This window comes from Sebastes fasciatus, chromosome 18 (genome assembly GCF_043250625.1).
Source record: "Sebastes fasciatus isolate fSebFas1 chromosome 18, fSebFas1.pri, whole genome shotgun sequence".
In the NCBI taxonomy this organism is placed as follows: Eukaryota; Metazoa; Chordata; class Actinopteri; order Perciformes; family Sebastidae; genus Sebastes; species Sebastes fasciatus.
The window spans coordinates 4,440,420-4,457,590 of record NC_133812.1 but is presented as its reverse complement, the minus strand read 5'-3'; the positions used below and the strand labels follow the sequence as shown (position 1 = coordinate 4,457,590).

Here is a 17,171-nt window from a genome sequence, read left to right as displayed (position 1 = left end):
CTACATGCTAATGTCAGCATGCTAATATTCTCACAATTTGTTATCTGTTCAAAATGTACCTTAAATGGAGATTTGTCCTGTATTTAATACTCTTATCAACATGGGAGTGGACAAATATGCTGCTTTATGCAAATGTATGTATATATTTATTATTGTAAATCAATTAACAACACAAAACAATGAAAGAATATAGTCCAGAAACCCTCACAGGTACTGCATTTAGCATAACAAATATGCTCAAATCATAACATGGCAAACTCAAGCCAAACTACATGTCTGTAAAGGCGTGACTCGTGAGTACCCATAGAACCCAAGACCTCAGAGGTCAAGGGACCCCTTTGAAAATGGCCATGACCATTTTTCTCGCCAAAATTCTGTGCATGTTTGGAGCGTTATTTAGCCTCCTTCACCACAAGCTAGTATGACATGGTTGGACCGATGGATTCATCAGGTTTTATAGATTCATATGATACCAGTATCTTCACTCTAGATTTAAAACTGAGCCTGCTACAACCTAAAAATCACAAGTTGCGTCAATGTGTTAAAGAGATTAATGGCGTTAAAACTAATTTGCGTTATGGCGTTAACTTTGACAGCCCTAGTTTTAATTACTTGTTTGATGCTATAAAAAGGGTGGAGACATCACGATTGGCAGCTGCGAGTCCCTCTCGCTGACAAGCTGCGGCCGTGCTTGGCTTGCGATTGGTTTCGGGCGGGTGACCGCGATACTGCGGCTCCACCGCCGGATCACGGCTGCGCTAACTCGGGCTCTCACGATGGCAGCTCCCTTATTCGGGATATTTTTGGCTTCACTTCTGTACAGTGGGAGGGAGTGGAGACGTCTCGTCTATCTTTAAATACAGTCTATGGTTGCTCCTTGTGGCCGTTGGGCAAAACAAACTCTACAACTGCGGTTCCAAACCAACAGTCAAGTACCAGTGGAATGTTTTTTCTGCCCTCCGGCCTCAGGGGGGCAACAATGAGCCCATGAGGCAAAGATGACTCTGCGGTGTCTGTGGACAAGCAACACAAAGATGAGATATATACTCTCAGAGGCGTTTTCAACTTGCATTTTTTGGTTTTACAGGAGGAAACACTTCAAGGCTGAAGACAAATTGACGATGTATGCTGCTTCTCTGAGCTTTTCTAGCAATATGGGACTACGCAGTGGATGAGACAGTCCCAAACAGGGCTAGCAGGTTGTTAATACTCTCTTGAATAGCACTTACATTTAGATGTTAGTACAATTATATTTTGCAACAAAAAAAAACGTCCTGGCATGATTTGTCACACAGAAGGGTGTGGGGTGATCCCCATGCGTATACTACCAACTAGTCTATACACGTGAATGCTCTCTGCATGTTTCAATACGGGCACAGCTGGTCTAATTTGAGTAATCATTAAACCTTCAGCTGAACCCTGGCCTGCTCCGTGAAATCACTACAAAACAGCACAGACCGGGAGACGAGAGGTAGACAAACGAGAGGCATCGCCATTTGTTTTCATAAGATGAAGCGCTATTGACGAGCGAAATGGGGAAAAGCGCCACCGCTGATTAATGTGCCGTTATCGGCTCTAAAAGACAGAGCTGTGAATGAAGAAATGCATGGGCTGTTCCATTGAAGACTGATAATAGCGAACAAAACGTGACATGAACGCTGCGTTAGTCTTTCATGACAATTGTTAATGCAACACCAGATAATACTAAAAGGAGAACGGTGTTTGGTTGAAGCTTGTGTGTAATCATTAGTCTGCAGAAGGTGAGATCATTCCTCTTAGTAGATAACTGGAGGTCATGTTGGCCCTCTCCAGATGATCAGAGTTAATACACACAACACTTCATTGGAACACACTGGGTGTGTGTATTTTTGAGTACCAGTGTCAGTACATTTGCTCAGTGGCGATCAAAAGGAGCGTAATATTAATTGCCTTTTATTCAAAGATTGCGAATGGCATCGTTCACCCTGAAATACATCTTTCTATCTGAGGTACACTTCACATAAATACATTTAACCAAACAACAAAACCATACTATAAACATATACCACATCAGACATTAGGTGTGAAAAAAAAAAATTCACCTATTTATTGCAATTTTTTTATTCGGATTTTGAAATAGATTTTTTTAATGCCAGAATCAATATATTGGCTTCAATTTAGTCTATACGGAGGTAGAAGGAAGTTTCCGCTTTTATTGTTGTAGTCTTAGTAACGTGACGTCATATCCGTTCCGTATCCGTCAAACCGAAACAAACCGTAGCGAGCCAGAAAACGACAAAGTACAAAACGGTGAAGGGTCAGCGTGGATACGACCTGCACCGTCACATGTTAAATCCAGCGTGGTAAACACTACACATCCAGTAAAGGATGGAAACACTTTGGGTTTCACGCATTGACAGGAAAAGCAGAGCTAGACATCACGGCTAAAGCTACATGCTAACTCTGTCACGGACAGGAAATGTTATCGTATTGCGGTAACTCGCGGTCGAGCCGGCCGTAGCTCTCATCTCCGTGGTCAAATGGGCCGACGCTACAACTGTAGAGCACCCATATACTGACATTTATGTTAAATGCATTCAATCGGCCCCGATGGAGCTGACCATGGACGTATAAAGAGAACGGAGCTGACGGGAGAGCTAGAGACGACCAGGAAGGAGAAGTTAGAGGAAGTATACACGTGTGACTATGTCCGGTTTTCAAAATAAGGTGTTAACAAAGGGAACTGTATATACAAAATACATCTATGGAAATAAGATTGATGGATTATATTCACCAGAAGTATAAAACATTACATGTCCCTTATAAATTAAAAAGAAAATACCACTAATTTGTGAGGGAAATGTCTTTATTTTTTATTTTTGGGTTGCTGGAAAATTTTGTATAAATATTTCCTGACAATGATCCTAATATATTTGACTTCAGGACATCTCTGACTACACACATGCTGAAAATCAAACATTTTTACTTTATTAATTAAGATATTTCCCACCAGCCCCTAGAAGTGTATGATTGAACTTTTTCTAATGGTGTAGTGTCAAAAAAGTTAGCAAAAATCTCAATAAATCGCAATACTTGTAGAATCGCAATACTTAAAAATTGCAATTCATATCGAATCGGCACCCAAGTATTTTGATAGTATGGAATCGGGAGATGTCCCAGACCTAACAAATATGATGTACTATCATAGCTCTGGGTGACCACAGACCGCTACAATCTTTTTTTCCTCCATTTCTGATTCAACAAGACAGAGCCAGACAACATTCCTTTAGTATATACAGTACGCAGTTTGAAAACTTGACTCAAGCGTTTGACCCACAATCTGAGCGGATGCGTACACATAGCGGTCGAGCCAGTCTAGCTTTAAGCTGAACAGAGAGACAACGGTACCATGCACTGATTCCATACTGCATAGCACTTTGTATTATAGATTGGAAAAAGGTCTTGATTCATGAATGGGAAAAAGCAGTCAGAATTCAACAAGACAGACTATCATGATCACTGCACATTAGAAAACATTACAAACTCTGTCCAACATTCTCTGGAGACTACTATACGGCACAGGGAAATGTGACTGTATTGGTGGGTGGCACTGGGAAAGGCTTTAATCTGAGCACCTGTTGGCTCAGTGTTCGACCTCACCAAAGCATTGAATACAGTGAATTCAGTTTCCAGTCTGTTTATGTTACTCCATGAACTGACAAGCAGCCACCGAATGGCAGAAATAAGTCTTAGACATCCAGTGCCACTGTTCATTCTCTATAAGCAACATCTAAACCGTACCTCATTACAATGATGCAAAAATCATGTAAAAGCAAACAACCAGAGATACTGAGGGGATATTGCGACCAATCCTAGAGCCAAATTTTGGATATGACTAACGTTACTGTTAGTCATGTGTTTATTTTGTACTGCTTTAATATGACTATAAACGTGACGTGCTTATCGTAATGCAGCAGCCTGAAATATATATTCATATATGTGTATATGTTAGGGATGCACCGATACCACTTTTTTCAGACCTAGTACAAGTACTTACATTTGGGTACTCGTCGATACCGAGTACTGATACGAGTACTTCTCTGTGCCAAAAGACCCTCGCCAACAGCCAGCTGGAGGGTGTGAGCGACAGACGGCAGGCTGGGGAATCCCGCATACGAGGCGGTTCGGCGCTACCGGCTCTAGGTCAGCTTGGAAAGGCTTGGGGCGAAGGTGCTTCCCGGGGCCGTGGCCAAAGCGTCACCGGGGCGGACTGTCCTTAGTGCGCCCCAACCGTGTTGTGCCCCCAGGGCAGGGCTCGGCCCAAGTAAAAAGGCGCCAGGGGTCTGCGGCGATGTCGGCAACCCACCCGACCCGTCTTGAAACACGGACCAAGGAGTCTAACACACGCGCGAGTCAGAGGGTGCAAGCAAAACCCTGTGGTGCAGTGAAAGTTAGGGCCGGCGTGTGCCGGCTGAGATGGGATCCCGGCCTCGCGGGGTCGGGCGCACCACAGGCCCGTCTGGCCGGCACCGTGTGGGGGTGGAGCGTGAACGTGGCGATAGGACCCGAAAGATGGTGATGAGAGGTTAACGTCACGCTGCCGCAAAGTGGTAGTGGTGCCGTTGTATCGGAGCCGTTTTGCGAGTACGAGTACATGAGCACAGTATCGGACCCGATACCCAATACTGGTATCGGTATATCCCTTGTATATGTATATACATACATATGTGTATATGTGTGTATATGTGTGCATATATATGAGTGTGTATGTGTATAAATATATACACATACATACACACACACACACACACACACACACACATATACACATATATATATATATACACACACACATAATATAATAATGAAATAGGCTACTCACTAAATATTTAATATTTAGATAGTATGTCAATATTATTTCATAGACCAATTCAAACTATTTTATTAAACCAATAAAAGTCTATGGTCCATAAACTAATCAGTCAGGCTCATCATGGAGTCCTAACGGTTAACTGCAGCACTACACCCCCGGGCATTACACCCATCCAGCTCTCTGCTGGTTCAACACTTAAACAGGTTCATTCAGATCAATATTAGCTTTATACGGGACAGCGTGAGGATGTCTGTTTACCTCATTATCTAGAAGACCAGCAGTCAACACCGACAACATTCACAGTGAAGCTCTCCGTGTACTCATAAGTGTTTATAACGTTACTATAGAAACATATTCCTATTCTAATATGCAACGTGAACACAGACAGACTCCGTTAATTAGTCTCCTCCCGCTCCGACATGTCATTCATTACAGCTGCCGGGCTGACAGTAGTGATGGGAATTCCGGCTCTTTTTAGTGAGCCAGATCATTTGGCTCAACTCACCAAGAAGAGCCGGCTCTTTCGGCTCCCAAACGGCTCTTCATTTTACCACTTCTGCCTTTTATAATTCAGCCAAATTTAGCGCTGTTTTGACCTATGATTAGTATGTGTGTGTAAATTATTCAATATAATTATACTAAACCTTATAATTTCCAGAATACCATAACTTTACATGCTACTTCGTTTCCGACTGTCACTCATTTTGTCTGCTATTCGCGCACCGCACTTCCCCTCTCTTTCTGTCCTCCTCTCCCTCCTGCTCTGTACCTGTAGACCGTCAACGTACCGCCCACCCCCGCCCATCCCTGCTTGATGGTATGATCCTTGTCTGTCATCACCTGATTGGTCGCAAGGAAGTCATTAACACAACATTCAATCACAGTCAGTGCATGGAGTGCACCTGGCGCGGAGAAGATCGTCCTATCATTCTGCCTTGAATTAATTAAAGAAAAAAAATAATAATAATAATGTCTTTCGGACGGGAGCCGGCTCTTATCGTTCACTTAAAAGAGCCGGCTCTTTGAACCGGCTCGTTCGTGACTGACACATCACTAGGTGACAGACAGAGAGCTAGTAGCCAAACAGCGAAACAGCGGCTGCTAACGGAGCTGCTGAGCGGTTATAAGAGCAGTCAACGTAACAACACGCTACCAGCTGTTTAGTTATACACATGTCCGCATTAAATAATATCACAACCCAAAGACACGACAGCCAGAGAGAACCGGTACTCAGTATTTAACTCAGTCTGCGTCCACACGGTCCTCTGTTGGCCAATCACATGGTGCTGTAACTTTCTGCTGCTACCGCGTGCACCACCGGGAGATATCACCCGGCAACCTCCTTCAGCCTTCCGTGACAACGACACGCATCAGATCACTTTAACCCTCTGTACATGGACGTGGCTTTATTAACTCGATAAAGGTGCGCTTACCTTTGACTACTCATCGCTGCCGACACACTGGAGCTCCGGTTCATCACTGCTTCACGAGCATCTGCAGCTCGAGAGCAGTGCTCGTGGGGTCAGCCGTTTACGGACCGCCCATTCTCCTTGACACTAGACTGGGTGCTGCCTTCACGGGCTCCTCGTAAACTACACTTTCACACTTTAAAAGAAATACACACATGGGTGTTTCTGCAACTACGGTCACTTTTGACTCTCCCAAATAAAATGAATGAATTTTGATTTTAACCATCAGAGTATGTAATACATATAAACACGTACACAAATCACATATGGTTAAGATTTGAATCTGTTTATTTGTTTATGGTTTTCATCACTTGTTTTTACTAAATGTCCTTACCGCAACATTACAATAATGTTCATTTTATACATTTTACTTTTTTTAACTGCTATAATATTCTTATAATACTTTTCTCAGTAATGGATTGGGGTGTAAAGACCATTTCAACCAATATAACAGATAGTGTAGACTGGAGAACATCGTCAACCCTGCCTTTAAGTTAGATAGACAATATATCAAAATTGTAGACTATCCCTCAGCCTCGGTAATGTGTCCCACATTGTCCCACATTGTCCCACATCTGGTCACCCTGGTTAGCGGTGGTGATTTTGTTTAAGCCAGGTCATAGTGTGAGATAGAAAAGGAGGAGGATTCACATCAGACACACATGTCACTGTACAATAAGTTTTCCTGTCATTGTCATTACGTATGTTTTGCCATTATTTGACACTGCTTCGAAGCGCTTTATGCTTTCAGCCCTCATTTTCCCAAATCCTTGTGAAAATTTCGACCTTTCCGATTTTCCATGAAGGCAGCACAACTCGTGCTTTGGCAGTCTGAAATCTATTTAATTACTGATATTGATTTGTGAGCACAAGTTTTTCCATTGAGACCAAAATAAAATAAAATTGTAAGGAAAATGAAGGTGCAACATTAGCATTAGACATTTGTTTAGTGTATGTTGTTTAAACATGGTGACATGTACAGTTTATGGATGACATGTACAGTTTGTGGATGATATCTACAGTTTATGGATGACATCTACAGTAAAGGACCCGTTTCGACGTATTCATGACGCCGGTGTGCATCCACCGCTGCTCTGGGGGGGAGGTGTGTGTGTGTGTATGGGGGTGGGGGGTTAGGGAAGATCGTCATCATGGTAATTAATCACCATGGCAATGGTCGCCGATTGATTTTTATAGATTTGATGACATCATACCTCACTCAGCCCGCATAACACCAACACACGACTGTCTGGTTCTTACCTGTTCTTCTCTACGTCGAGGACACCTTCAGCAGGAATATTCTCCTCCGCTGCTCCTCCGGCCGCTGACACACATTCACTCATTCACTCCGGGTTTAGAGAACCCATCCTCGGTGACACTCAGGAAGAGTCCCCGGTGCCATCCTCCATTCCTCCCAGTGCGCATCAGGAGAAGCGCAGCTGCATAGGATGCTTTACCCCCCCTCCACCTCCTACAGCTGGTGACTCATGTGTCTCTTTGAATTAATAGTGACAACAGTGTAACACCACAGGGGGGGGAGAACAAAGCTGTGAAAACATCACCATCACCATCTACTGGCTGGTTTAATATATTATTAATAAATCTGATGATTGTGGTTGTTCCTCTTACAACCTGTCAGAATGCATATAGATCAGGGCTCAGCAACCTTTACTATCAAAAGAGACATTTTAGGCAAAGAAAAAAGAAAGAAACCTGTCTGGAGCCGCAAAACATTTGAGCATTGTGATGAAGGTAACACAGTTTATAGTTTAAGAATATAGTATATAAGTCTAATGCAGTGAGGGCCAAAGTGCAAATGTACTACGGAGTATTAGGGCCACATTGAGGGAAAAAACATCTGAGATATACAGAATAAAGTCATAATATTAAGAGAAAGAAAGTTGTAATATTAAGAGAATAAAGTCATAACTTTATGGAAAAAAGGTCGTTATATTACGAGAATAAAGTCATATAACATTACGAGAAAAAGTCATAACTTTACGAGAATAAAGTCATAACTTTACAAGAAAAAAAGTTGTAATATTACGAGAATAAAGTCATAACTTTACAAGAAAAAAAGTCGTAATATTGCGAAAATAAAGTAAAGACTTTACGGGAAAAAAAGTCGTAATATTGCGAGAAATAAGTCATAACTTTACGAGAAAAAAATAAATAACACTAATAATATTATGACTTTATTCTCATATGACTTTTATCTTAAAATCTCAGATTTATTTTTTTCCCTCAATGTGGCCCTAATACTCCGTTGTACTGTCGTACCATAGACCTACAACAATGGTAAAGAAAAATGAAAATGTAAACAAAAAACAGTCATTCATTTCCATTTCTAAAAATCCACAGGGAGCCACTGGAGGAGCTAAAGAGCCACATGTGGCTCCGGAGCCACAGGTTGCTGACCCCTGATATGGGGGAACTATAAAGTTGCTTTACCGTTCTCTACACGGTCTGGGTTATTAGGTAAATGCTGGCTGATAGTGTAGTATACATTTTAAATTATGTAACCACTTAAAGCAGCAGTGGGTAGAATTGGAGCAAATTTGATTAAAAAAAAAGTTATTACTATAAAACGGTCGCTATATCCTGACAGTAGTGCATGAGACAGGTAATCTGAAAAAAAAATCATGTTCCTCCGGTGCTCCTAACGGCATCTGCAAGATTTCACAGACCGGAGGAAGACAACCAATCAGAGCCGAGCTGGAGCCTTGCCGTCTCTGAGCAGCTGTCAATCACTCGCGAACTCCGACCAAACTAGACAGCGCTGATCAAATATGAATCAATATTGTGTTATGTTAATGCCTATTTCTCTCCTCAAATATTTTCAGAATCATCTTGTAGTGCACGGTTTAGCTATAAAATGAGAAAGTTTGTGACCCGGCAGCCATGTTGAGATCAGGGTTGTGTTTGAAAAGTGGAAAAAATGACGTCCTAACATCTTTTCCTAACCACTTCTTCTTGACCTCGATGGAAAACGTCATGAGATCAAGGAAAGATGAGAAGGAGAATTCAGAAGGATTTAGGAAAACAACCGTGGTGTTCAGAGAATCCGACTGCTCTTTCACTAGCACTTCGTCATTATGATGCGACGACGGCAGATGTTAGTGACGTGAGTCTGCCGTGGAGAAACTACAACGTTCTGAAGACGGACTACAAAAGGTGCTGCGCCCCTGCGTGAGTTATTTAATAGGTCTTTCAGTGACGGACTGCTTCACCCGCGATGTGTGAAAGAGAGATACCACAGGTCCTTCTGCTGCTGGAACACTTTACATCAACAGATAATAAAGGATTATCTGACCTTAAACTTGGACAACCGGTGAAATATATCACTTCATTACCAACGTTGGAACTGAAATAAACAAAGTCTGACCAACGTTGCTCCTAAAGTAGTGTTATTACGTAAGAATGACCTCTGAGCGAGGTGAACGGCGTTACCACGGTTTTGCACTCGGCGCCTCACGTTACCGCAGTCTTGGAAAGGGAGAAGTGAGCGGAGGGGTACTCAGTCACCAGTAGATACCAACAAATCCTACACACTGTACCTTTAAGTTTTCATGGCAAAAGTATTGAAATATTAATTTTTTTTATTGGAAAAACAAAGTGTATCAACAATGAATCATAAATCAATGTTAAACAGACTTTAAAGACACTTTCTCACACTGAGAACTACTGAATGTAGTTTTGCTGTAGGTGGGCTTGTGGCTCCTGCATGCAGGACAACCCATCCTAATTATTCAATTACTGTCCTGCAAGTACTGATCCATTCCTCTGACAACAGGAGGAATATTACAATAATTAACATTTCACAAGTGAGTCAAAATATTGTTAGATTTTCACCAAAGAGCTGCTTCCATCAGTCTGTAGTCAGGGGCACTACATGATCTTTATTTTCAAACACAAGTCAAAGAGACTCCACTTCAGGTCCTCGTGGTGTCTCCCAGCGTGGAACCAGAAGAATGGGTGTACTGATAAATGGGTATTTAATAGGATTCTGGGTCTTCTCTGCCAAAGAAACAAAAAAGGAATATTTTGTTGTTGGCATTTGTGTCCTGAAGAAACGAAGCATCCTTACAGATGCCGCCGAGTGTCCATCTCGCAGGCTTTCCTCCTCAGTTCAGTTGCCTGATGATGGAGTTAATGTCCGTGTTGCGGAATCCGGGGTTCCCCAGGTCCTTCAGGAGCCCGGCCTTGTCCCTGGCGGCGTGACGAGCCACCGACAGCCTGAAGGGCAACAGGAAGTTGTTGGCGGACCGGAAGCCCTTGCCGACCGAGTAGATCTCGTGAATCAGGTCCTCCAGACAGATGATGCCGTGTTTACCTGAGGAGCGAGGAAGAAGAGGTGAGTGATGGGAAGGAGAGTCAGACGTTCCGTGACAATATAGTGTCACTGTAATGGCGTGTTCACACCAAATGCGAAGCAATGTTTTAGTGCGGCGTGATTACGTACAGAGTCGATGCGAAGACGCGAATAGACACAAATTTGCGTCAACTTTCAACTCGAGCGACAAATTTGCGCAACGCTGTTGTTGCAAAAAAACTGTCAGCGTTGAGAGATTCTCCTCCTGTCGTCACTTCCCTCAGTGACACTGTTGACCGTCTACGGTATAGACGATAATGCCGCTGCTGTATTTATGCCTGGACGACGTTATTTTGAGTGTCGATGGAGCAGCTACAATGTTAGCATCTGCACAGCCTGGCTCTGATCGATCCAAACTCCATTCAGAAAACAAGCATTTGAAAAGTTGTTTGCTTGTCGTCTTGCGGACAGACCTGATGAAGCACGAGTTCAGAATTTTTACAAGTCAGCATCATTAAGTAGTTATTTCTGCATCCTTTTGATCCCTTTTTATTGCAATTAAATCACAGCCCTATCTGTTTATTTTGGGTTCACGCCGCAGTAGTAAACCAGATAAACTCAGCTGACGTGACTTGCTAGAAATTCACCGAGCTGAATGCGCCGGATGATGAAGCCGGACAGTAACGGCGTTAGGTTTTCCAACGCACCTGGGACTTCCACAACAAATACAACTCATCGGGCTTGACAGCAGAATAGTAGCAACATTTCATTCCACTCTTTGTCAGAGTGTTTTAACAATAATAGATTAGCCAGTGTACATCCCAAAGACAACAAGGAACTGCAAAGTATCAGTTGGAAACGGAGATTCTTGCACAACCCAATTCTAAACAGATGTTAAAAAGGTATAACAATTCTTCACAAATGGCAAATTTACTTTTTTTTGGTCTTTTTACACTATTTTCCAACTTTTCCAATCTCATATCTTGGTATTAAAATATTGCATGTTGGGGTATCGCTACCTTTATAACTAAACCTTCAAGAATTTGAGCAAAAACTTGCTTTGAATTTCCCCTTGAGTGGTATACTTTTTTTTTTCTTTTCCATCTCATGTGGATATATCATTCAGCTGATTGCACTCATGGTTCATTTACTTGATTGAAATTATACCCTGACATGCCCATATGTGCCTGCTATCAGTCTGTGGTGGCTCAATCAAGCAGTGGAGGAAGACTTACCCATGTGCTCCTCGATGAAGGTGTTGTCCGTGAGAGGAACTCTCCTCCTGCCGATCCTGGTCTGTCCTCTCTTCAGGATGAGCTCACGAACTGACTTCAAGTTGGGGAATCTGTTGCAAACATTATTACAGCGTCTTTTTAATATGCAAAAACAAACAACAACTAGAATGGCACTCGGAGAGCACAGACCTCCGCCAAGGTGCCTGACTTTAAAAACAGATCACAGCTGGCGGTACCGTGAGGTGGTCGGCTTGTTGTTAACACGGTGCGTTTCCGTGTAACGTATCGGCGGATGCCTCTCTCATTCAGCAGCTTTGTCTTGTCTGTATGACGTTACACTACGTTGTCTCTCATCCCGTCATCTACCGCTTTGTTCTTTCTCACCGCGGACGGCCAGCATCTCCCGCACCTCAAAGTCTCGCCACACACACACACGTATCCCTCTGCTCGAAGAAGGAAGGAGGTGGGGTCGCGCGTCATCAGTCACACTGCGCATGTGTCACACCCTGTGGTCTTAATGCTCAGGCTGATCGGAATCCTTAAAAAAATTCCTGAATCTGGATCATGATCCGGATCGCAACCAAAATCTAATGGATTGTTCAGTGTGCCACACCCCACCCCTCCAAAGAAATTTCATTCAAATCCATCGCGAACTTTTGGAGTAATTCTGCTAACAGACAAACAAACCAACGCCGGTGAAAACATAACCTCCTTCCTAGGCAACGAATGTTTCAAAAGGTCACCCGTTACTCACCCCCAGGCCACGTAGGGCTCCACCATCTTCATCATGGATACAGACGTCTTGTTGATTTTGACGAAGGCTCCGCTGAAGATCTTCCTCAGCCTCAACATCTGGATCACCTTCATCACTTTGGGACTGACACCTTTAATCCTAAACAAGAGAGGGATCAGCCATGTTTACCAAACTGGGTTGGACTTTCATTACGTACACATGTGGGTTTTATTAATACGAAGATACATGCATGTGTACATGCACTGGAACACACAAGAAGTGATGTCATCAGTGAGAGGAGTGAGCATGTCACTGTTGTAATAAAGTTTCCATCTCAGACTTTCACTGATTTGACCTTGACAGGTTTTAGACGTGCATTAGGAAGATCTCCTATTCTTCATTCAGGTAAGTTAAAAACAAGCTGAATTTAAAGTGGGAAAATTAAAAGTAGAACCACGTTAACAGCTTGTTTACTACATGGATTTCCACTCTAATGAACGATTGTACAACAAACATGACAAATTTCAGCATAAGAGAAAATGTGTCTGAAAATTTATTGAATGCTTGTAAATTAGATTAGACCACGGTGCAGATGATCGTAGGAATGCCTGTGTTTTGCCCACTATATCACCACGAAACTTCCTGTAGTGCTTCACACAATAAATACATGAAGGCTGTAATGTGTGTCTGATGAAGAAAGTCCAACATCGGTTCGTTTTTGTCACATTTTGCCACATTGTGAATTGAATTAATAATTGTAAATATAGCCTATAAGTTGTCATGAACACTGTTCTGCTCTTCTGACAGAGATCATAAAATACAGCTGTGGTATAACAAGACAATAAACAGCCGATACAGCCGTGCCGCACGTCATATTTAATCGACGTCGTTTTAAAACGATGTCTCCGAGGCGACAACTAATTTGTTAAATGCCTGTCGCCTTGATTCCTCTTTTCTTGTGTCTCTTCCTCGTCTCCTCTGCTCGCATCTCATGTGAGAGGGGACTTAGACACGAGGAGAGGAGTCAAGGAAAGGAATTGAGTGGGAAATGGGAAAAGGCCTTTTATCCGAGTCAAAGTCACTCACTCTCTGATGCGGACGGCGAAGGCCAGCTTGTTCTTAGCAGGAGGAAGAGGGGGTGGCGGCCGGTGCTGAGATCTGTGGATGCGAGTCTCATCACGGTGCTTCCTGTGGCTGTCCTTCAAGAAGTCCTCCAGACGCTTGAACTTCAACGGTTTGCCTCTTGATACCTGGAATAATATAGAAACACACAGGTAAATACACAGCGGTAGTATGTAGGAGCATATTTAACACCTGGATTTGACCTCTTAACATGTTGCTAAATAAAAAGGACACCATATCACAGCTTAGTTACCTTTCTCTTCTCAAGCAGAGCGCGCTTGGCCTCAGTGGCTTTAATGGCCTGGTAGGCTTTCCTCTTCTTCAGCAGATACTCAGGAACTAACTTGATCACTTTCTTAGACCTGACAACAGAAGACACAAACACAGAGTCAGTGAGGAGGACAGAAGACACAAACATAGAGTCAGTGAGGAGGACAGAAGACACAAACACAGAGTCAGTGAGGAGGACAGAAGACACAAACACAGAGTCAGTGAGGAGGACAGAAGACACAAACATAGAGGACAGAAGACAAACACAGAGTCAGTGAGGAGGACAGAAGACACAAACACAGATTCAGTGAGGAGGACAGAAGACACAAACATAGAGTCAGTGAGGAGGACAGAAGACACAAACACAGAGTCAGTGAGGAGGACAGAAGACACAAACATAGAGGACAGAAGACAAACACAGAGTCAGTGAGGAGGACAGAAGACACAAACACAGATTCAGTGAGGAGGACAGGTTATTATGTAACCAGCTAGCTCCATGCAGCTTCAGCTTTACACTTTAGTGGCTTTATTCCGTGAACATGTCATCCATACAGAACACACAGCTGTCATTTTAATAACACATAACGAGTCCATAATATTAACAAACTACTACAGGAGCTATGCTGTATGCTATCTCTCCATCATGTCCACTAGAGGACCCATGTGAAAACAAGTCTCCTAGAAACCTCCTTTTCTAACCATCAGTCCGATAAATATGAGTCTTAATAGAATTAGTGAAATATATATTTCTTAAAAAGACGTGAAGCAATATAACTGCACGTGAATAAAGCACGGATGGACATAGATATGATTAAAAACAATCACATACTCAGCTTCGGCCATGGTGAAATCTGGAGACTCAACCGTCGCTCTGCAATGACGTCACAGCTCCTCGTGTTGTCATTTCCGGTAGACAGGCCTCTCTACAGGCTTACACCACATGGTTTACACCACATGGTTTACACTGCCACCCAGCGGTCAATAACAAATATACTGGTTATTCGGTCAGTATTTTGGTACTGCTCATGGTCCAATAATAAACCGTATTCATCATTTCTACTCTCATATTTACTATTCATCAACAGAACAATACATACAGGTCTATTGATAGGGCAGATAGGGCAATATTTGCCCTATCTGTTTATATCATGTTTATTTTTGGTTTATAGCTTATATTGTATATTGGTAGAATTTCAATTTTCTTATTCTTATTTTATTTCTAACGTTTTTATCTATTCTTTTGTTATTATACTGCTTATTTGCACCAACAAAACCAAAGCAAATTCCTAGTGTATACCTCTTACACCTGGCAATAAACACCATTCTGATTCTGATTCTGATTGTATTGGATATCGGCCCAACAAAGCATCTGAACAGTGTCAGCAGAAGCTTTCGCTAACTTGTATTGTTCGGTAAAGTGTGAAAGATATTCACAGATTCAAACTTCCCGGATCAATAACTCATAAGAGAAACATAGTTAAAACACCAACGAGGGCTCTTTCTAACCGTAGTGAGGTAGACAACGAGCTACAAGCTCATTTTAATCACAACGAGACTTTAGTCCTCCGAGCTGGACACATAACATCGGTCTCTATGTGCAGCCGGCTGTGAGACAAGTGGTTCAGGGACCGCCGATGATCAGATAGTTAGAAAATGTCATGAAATAGAAAAAGAGCTCATCATCAAGGAATCTATGGCCAACGAGAGCTTTGTTCACTAGAGAGTTGTGGTAGAAATTTACAGCGTATTGTAGATTTATTGTCTCCAGACACACTTCATAAACCCATACGTCTGCCATAGCATGTTTGAATAGCTTCACCCCCCCCTCCCTTCTGACGTAATTACAGATATCTGCAACGTCCTTTAACCTAAACTCTAATTCTAGATATCTGTAATTACATTTGGACTATCCCTAACTCCAGTTAGAGATATCTACAATGTCATTCTGACTAGACACAATTTAATTTCAGATATCTAAAAAAAGAACAATGTAGATATCTACAATTGTGGAGGAATTAAAAATATCTTGAATTGGAATTATGACTGGTCAGAATTAAATTGTGGATATCCCTTCTAGAGATACCTGAGAATCCACCTGCCACTTCCAAACGCTGCAGGTTCAAACCCAGAGTTTGACCTTTGACCTCTAAAGCCTCACTAATTTGACTCACAATGGCTCTATGTTTGTGTACAGATTAAAAAAAATGAATTTAAGAGAGGTATAGAGGTGACTTTGTTCAAAGTATTTCTCCAGTGTTGACACTCGACATTCGACACTCATCCACCTTCACTAGCTTCCAATCAAGTCCCGCATCAACTATAAACTCCTCCTTCTCACATACAAATCCCTCCTTGCCCCTCAGTACCTAACCGACCTTCTCCACCCCTACACTCCATCCCGGAAACTACGATCCTCTGACACTGGTCTGCTCCCCCCCCCCCCCCCACACCCGGCTGAGAACATTCGGCGACAGAGCCTTCAGCGTCGCGGCCCCCGCCCTCTGGAACTCTCTCCCTCCTGAAATCAGAAATGCTTCATCCCTGGACACTTTCACAAAACACCTCAAACACCACCTGTTCATCCATGCCTCTGATCTCAGCTGACTCTTCCTACACATCACTCTTTTAATTACTTAGCTGTAGTTTCTCCTCTGTGTTATTTATTAGTATGATTTTGTGTGCCCCCTTTGTAAAGCGTCTTTGGGTTTCTGAAAGGCGCTATATAAGTCCAATTTATTATTATTATTATTATTATTATTATTATTCAGGTAGGATATGTACTGCTTTACATAATTCACCTACATACATTTTTTTTACTTTTACAATATTGTTTACAATGTATAAAAAAAAAATTAAACTTAATTACCAGTAAATAATGCTAATATTAAAAATAATTATGAGCCCCTTAGTCATAAAGGTCACATGGTTTTTACTGCAAAATATCATTGTTTATTACAGAACCGGCTCATGTTTTTAACAAGCGCCTAAAATACCATTTAGAACATCTTTTATTACGTAACATTGATTGTTTTATTGATCAGCTTCAGCGTTGTTTAAATCACAACTTAAACAGATATCAGTACTTCTCCTTTATAGCCACCATAATGTCATACAGTTGTATTTATATTGTATACATTTATTCAGAGAGACAGACATATCAAAATTGTATTTGACAGTT

General features: G+C 42.1%; 2 protein-coding genes and 1 long non-coding RNA gene across 4 annotated transcripts in view; 1 reads left to right on the top strand and 2 right to left on the bottom strand.

Moving 5' to 3' along the window:
- Positions 1-7,790, bottom strand: part of slc5a6a (solute carrier family 5 member 6a) — a 30,137-nt gene extending 22,347 nt beyond the window's left edge. Inside the window, exon 1 of one of the 2 annotated variants that reach the window (XM_074616588.1) lies at positions 7,582-7,790. The gene's annotated coding sequence lies outside the window, so the exon portion shown is untranslated. Of the gene's footprint in view, positions 1-6,285; positions 6,443-7,581 lie in introns of those variants that run through there. The other variant, XM_074616586.1, reaches the window with a different exon arrangement.
- LOC141756678 (uncharacterized) overlaps positions 1-12,217 on the top strand; it is a 254,987-nt gene extending 242,770 nt beyond the window's left edge. Inside the window, exon 3 of the long non-coding RNA XR_012591510.1 lies at positions 12,111-12,217. This is a non-coding gene — a long non-coding RNA (uncharacterized LOC141756678). The remainder of the gene's footprint in view (positions 1-12,110) is intronic.
- rpl7l1 (ribosomal protein L7-like 1) lies at positions 9,886-14,958 on the bottom strand. The gene is made up of 6 exons (XM_074616611.1): positions 14,823-14,958; positions 13,977-14,085; positions 13,688-13,851; positions 12,623-12,760; positions 11,869-11,978; positions 9,886-10,654 (listed from the first exon to the last, which is right to left on the bottom strand). Exons 1-6 carry the CDS (start codon positions 14,834-14,836, stop codon positions 10,446-10,448), a joined length of 744 nt encoding a protein of 247 aa, XP_074472712.1. The 5' UTR covers positions 14,837-14,958; the 3' UTR covers positions 9,886-10,445.
- Between the last annotated feature and the right edge of the window lie 2,213 nt (positions 14,959-17,171).

Bases quoted from the DNA above. Each gene is read 5' to 3' on its own strand.
- rpl7l1 (XM_074616611.1), bottom strand. The intron at 12,761-13,687 runs GTGAGTGACTTT...TCTCTTGTTTAG, and splicing joins TTCGCCGTCCGCATCAGAGA to GATTAAAGGTGTCAGTCCCA. The intron at 11,979-12,622 runs GTGAGTAACGGG...TGTTTGCAACAG, and splicing joins GAGCCCTACGTGGCCTGGGG to ATTCCCCAACTTGAAGTCAG.